Below are 4,744 nucleotides of genomic sequence, written 5' to 3'. Positions count from 1 at the left end.
AGGTGGGATTTCAGTTTTCTTTTCTTTTTTGGCTGTGCTGTACAGCTTGTGGGATCTTAGTTTCCTGACCAGGAATTGAACTCAGGCCCTCACCGTGTAAGCACTGAGTCCTAACCGCTGGACCACTAGGGGATTCCCTTAGGTGGGATTTCTGAAGAGCTGTATTTCCTTTTTATTGACATATAATTCAGAGAACATAAAATTCACCCTTTAAAAATGTACAGTGGTTTTAGTATACTCTCAAAGTTGTACAACCATCACTGACTGCTAATTTCAGAACATCTTCATCACCCCTAAAAGAAACCTTGTACCCGTGACCTGTCTTTCAGTTAGCGTGCTGTTTTCAAGGTTCATTCATGTTGCAGCAATGATCAGTACTTCATTCATTTTTATGGCTGAATAATGGTTCATTGAGTGGATATACCAGTCGGTTTATCTATTCATCAGTTGATGGACATTTGAATTGTTTTCAACTGTGGGCTGCCGATAATGAGTCAGGAGCATTCATGTGTAAGTTTTTGTATGAACTTGTTTTCAGTTCTTTTGGGTATGTACCTAGGAGTAGAATTGCTGGGTCCTATGATAACTCTATGTTAAACTTTTTAGGAAACTGCCAAACTGCTTTCCCCAGTGGCTGTACCATCTTACGAGCCCATCAGTAATGTGTGAGGGTCCCAATCTTCTACATCCTCACCAGCATTTATTGTCATCTGACTTTTTGATTATAGCCATCGTAGTGGGTATGTGAAATCTCATGTGGTTTTTTTTCAATAATTTTTTACTTATTTAGCAGCACTGGGTCTTAGTTGCAGTACATGGGATCTTTGAAGCAGCAGGTGAGATCTAGTTCCCTGACCAGGATCAAACCCAGGCCCCCTGCATTGACAGTGAGGAGTCTTAGCCACTGGACCTACCAGGGAAGTCCCTCACGTGGTTTTGATTTTGATTTCCGTTTTTATGATGACTTAAATCATCTTTTCATGTATATCTCCCATTTGTTTATCTTCTTTGGAGAAATATCCATTCAAATTATTTTCCCATTTAAAAATTGATTTGTCCTTCTGTTGTTGAATTCTGAGTTATTTATATATTCGTGATATTAGATCCTTACAAATGACTTGTATTGATTTCTTCCAATTCTGTGAAGTGAAAAGACCTTTTTGAAAGTGTCTTTTGAAGTATAAAAGTTTTTAAATGTTGATGCAGTCCAGTGGATCTATTTTTTCCTTTAGTTGCTTGTGTTTTAGGTGTCATGCCTAAAAAGCCACTGCTTGATCCAAGGTCATAAAGATTTATGCCTGTTTTGTTCTACAAGTTTTATAGTTTTAACTCTTACAGTTAGTTCTTTGATCTCTTTTGAGTTAGTCTTTTGTATAAAGTACATGGGAGTCCAAATTTATTCTTTTATGTCTATCCAGTTGTTCCAGCCAGAGAAGGCAATGGCACCCCACTCCAGTGTTCTTGCCTGGAGAATCCCAGGGACGGCGGAGCCTGATAGGCTGCCGTCTATGGGGTCGCACAGAGTCGGACACGACTGAAGCGACTTAGCAGCAGCAGCAGCAGTTGTTCCAGCACAATTTGGTGAAAAGACTACTCATTTTTTGGGCTGTACCACATGTCTTGTGGGATTCCAGTCTCCTGACCAGGGATCAAACCCAGGCCTATGGTAGTGAAAGTGCTGAGTCCTAACCACTGGACCGCCAGGGATATTCCCAGACTATTCCTTTTCTATTGAATTATCTTGGCACTCGTTGAAAATCAATTGACCATAGATGTATGACTTTATTTCTGGACTCTCAGTTCTATTCCATTGATCTATGTATCTTTCCTTATGCCAGTATCACATGGTGTTTTTTTTTAATTAAAAAAATGTATATTTGGCAGTTCCAGATATTAGTTGAGGCATGTGGGCTCTTAGTTGCAGCTTTTGGGATCCAGTTCCCTGACAAGCCCCCACCTCCCCTCCCCTGTTGGGAGTGTGGAGTCTTAGCCACTGGACCACCAGAAAAGTTCCCACACAGTCTTGATTACAGTTGTGTTGGAGCAGGTTTTAAAATTGTGAAGTATGAGTCTAACAACTTTGTTCTTCCCCTACTAAGATTGCTTTGATCATTCTAGGTCCCTTCTGTTTCTACCTGAATTCTAGGATCAGCTTGTCAATTTCTGCAAAAAAAAGACAGTTGGAATTTTGATAGGTGCTATGTTCAATTTGTCAATCCGTTTGGAGAGTATTGCCATCTTAAATAAATTTTAACAATATGTCTTCCAACTCATGAACAAAAATGTTTACATTTATTTAAGTCTTCTCTAATTTCTTTCAATGTTTGTTAGTGTTCAGTATACAAGCCTTCTACTTCTTCTGTTAAATTTATTTGTAAGTATTTTATTCTTTTTGATGCTACTGTGAATGAAATTGTTTGCTTAACTATTAACCCATTTTTGTATTGTTCATTTCTGGGCTTCCCTAGTGGCTCAGTGGTAAAGAATCCCCCTGCCAATGCAGGAGACTCGGGTTTGATCCCTGAGTTGGGAGGATCCCCTGGAGAAATAGCAACCCACTCCAGGGACAGAGAAGCCTGGAGGGCTACATTCCATATGTTGCAAAAGAGCCTGACACAACTTAGTGATTAAGCAACAACAAAATCATGAAGGGTACTGGATTTTTTACCAAATGCTTTTTCTGTGGCTACCGAGTAGATCATGTATGTGCAGTGTTTTTCCTTCTGAGTGGTTTTAAGAAGGGTCTCCTGCCAGTAGTTAAGTCTGACTCTAGTCTGAACCTAGGTATCAACATAGCTGGTAGAGGAGATATCCGGCTGCTCCCTCTCTTTTTTTTTTTTTGGCTAGTCAGATGAGAACACTATTATTAAAAATTTTTACCCCTGTAAAAGGCAATACCTGCACATGATAAAAAAACAATTATTTAGGAAAAATTCAACCATGACAAGCAAGTCTGTATTGACCCCAACACTCCAGTTTCTGCCCCCTTAAACAACCACCGTGTTCATTTAATTTCCTGGAACACTGAGGTGTTTTCCTGCTACAAGGAAGGACAGAGGTGAACTGTTGTCTCAGTGACTTTATAGCATGAAAATCCTGAAGTATTTTCTACCTGGCCCTTTACAGAAAAATATGCTGATTATTCTTTTTTTTTTTAAGTCTCTTACCATTTCAAAGGATGATGCTATGATATGCTATGCTATCTTTGTGTACATGTCATTTTATGCGTGAGAGTTTCGGCAGAATGAATTCCTTTATGGGGAATTGCTAGGTCTTCCGGTCTCAGCCTTTGTCATGTTGATAGATATTACCACACAGCTCTCTGGAGAAGTTGAACCAATTTACATTCTCTCCAACAATGCATGCTTGAGCCTGTTCCGGGGAGCCTCGCACTCACACTGCGCTACTAATTTGTTGCTTGCCAATCTGATAAATGCAAATGGTACCCGTACTTGTAATCTGGGTTTTTTTCTACAATGAATAAGGTCTAGCATCTTTTCTTAAGCCTAAAAAGTTAAAAACAAAAACCAAAGCAAAACCAAAAAGCAAAGAACAGACAACTCCTTCTGAGCCCTTTACTGCTCAGACGACTCGGAACTCAATGCCTGGTCACTCGCACCCTGCGGGATGCAGGGCGTGGCTCGGACTGAAGCGGGCGGCCGCCGACTCCCGGTTCCTCCCAGCCCCTCCCCAGTCCGCGGAGCCCCGCCCCGAGTCCGCCTCTGGCGGGCCTGGGAGGAGCACGTGGCCCGGTGGGAGGTGCTGCGCTGCCTGATTTATTCCCGTCCAGGAGAAGGAGTGCGAGCACTCGGGTCTGAACCGCCCCAGCGCGGGTTCCGCGCCCTCGTCCCCACACCATGCCGTGTCCCCGTCTGCTGGCCGCGCTCTGTGGCGCGCTCTTCTGCTCCTCCGGACTCTTCGCCTTCTCCGGTGAGTTGATCGCGCCGCCCTCTCGCCCTCGCCCCTCCTCTCCGCTCCGCTCGGAAGTTCGCCGCCGCGCCCTCCCTTTGCCTCCGCTGTTTACAAACTTGGTCCAAGAGCCGGGGCTGAGCCGAGGGGCGACCTCTCCGGCTGCGCCCGGGCGGGCGGCGGGGATGCTCTCGGCCTCCAGCTGGGGGTGGAGGTTTGGTCGGTGCTAGAGGCTTGAGCGTTGGGCGGGGGCTCGGGACACTGGGTGACAGCCCAGCCTCCCCCAGGGAAGTGGCTTACACAGAACAAAGGAATCCGCTGTGTCGGGCCTCTGTTTTCCCATCTGTAAAATGAGGCCACATCCCTCGTAGCTCAGATGGTAAAGAATCTGTCCGCAATGCGGGAGACCCAGGTTCAATCTCTGGGTAGGGAAGATCCCCTGGAAGAGGAAATGGCAACCCAGTCCAGTACTCTTGCCCGGAGAATCTCATGGACAGAGGATCCAGTCCATGGAGTCGCAAAGAGTCGGACACGACTGAGCGAGTAACATAGTGCTCTTGCGCTCCTTCCACCAGGAAGTTTCTAGGACTCTTGTATTGATAAATCTTTTCCAGCCAACTTTACCTGGAAACTCCCTCCCAGGCCATGCCGGCGGCTGGTCTGTTCATTGGGATTTTATCCTCCGTTTAAAAATAGGTATTTGGTCAGATAAGCGAGGGGCTGGCTAGGGAGCCAGAGGAGTGGATAGGCTTTGGGCTGGGGCGGGGGGGGGGGGGGGGGGAACCCAGGAGGGGTGAGGAGCCTAGAGAGGGATTCGGAAAAGGGCTCCGACCGG

At 45.3% G+C, this 4,744-nt stretch overlaps 1 protein-coding gene across 1 annotated transcript in view; it reads left to right on the top strand.

Annotated features, from left to right (window-relative positions):
* Positions 1 to 3,753: 3,753 nt before the first annotated feature.
* Positions 3,754 to 4,744, top strand: part of MFGE8 (milk fat globule-EGF factor 8 protein) — a 15,152-nt gene continuing 14,161 nt past the window's right edge. The window contains exon 1 of the mRNA XM_010841020.1: positions 3,754 to 3,930. Within this exon, the coding sequence (XP_010839322.1) occupies positions 3,858 to 3,930 (73 nt within the window). The 5' untranslated portion in view covers positions 3,754 to 3,857. The remainder of the gene's footprint in view (positions 3,931 to 4,744) is intronic.

Source organism: Bison bison, unplaced genomic scaffold (assembly GCF_000754665.1).
Source record: "Bison bison bison isolate TAMUID 2011002044 unplaced genomic scaffold, Bison_UMD1.0 scf7180017864155, whole genome shotgun sequence".
NCBI classification, from domain to species: domain Eukaryota; kingdom Metazoa; phylum Chordata; class Mammalia; order Artiodactyla; family Bovidae; genus Bison; species Bison bison.
This window is presented reverse-complemented; position numbering and strand designations above follow the sequence as displayed.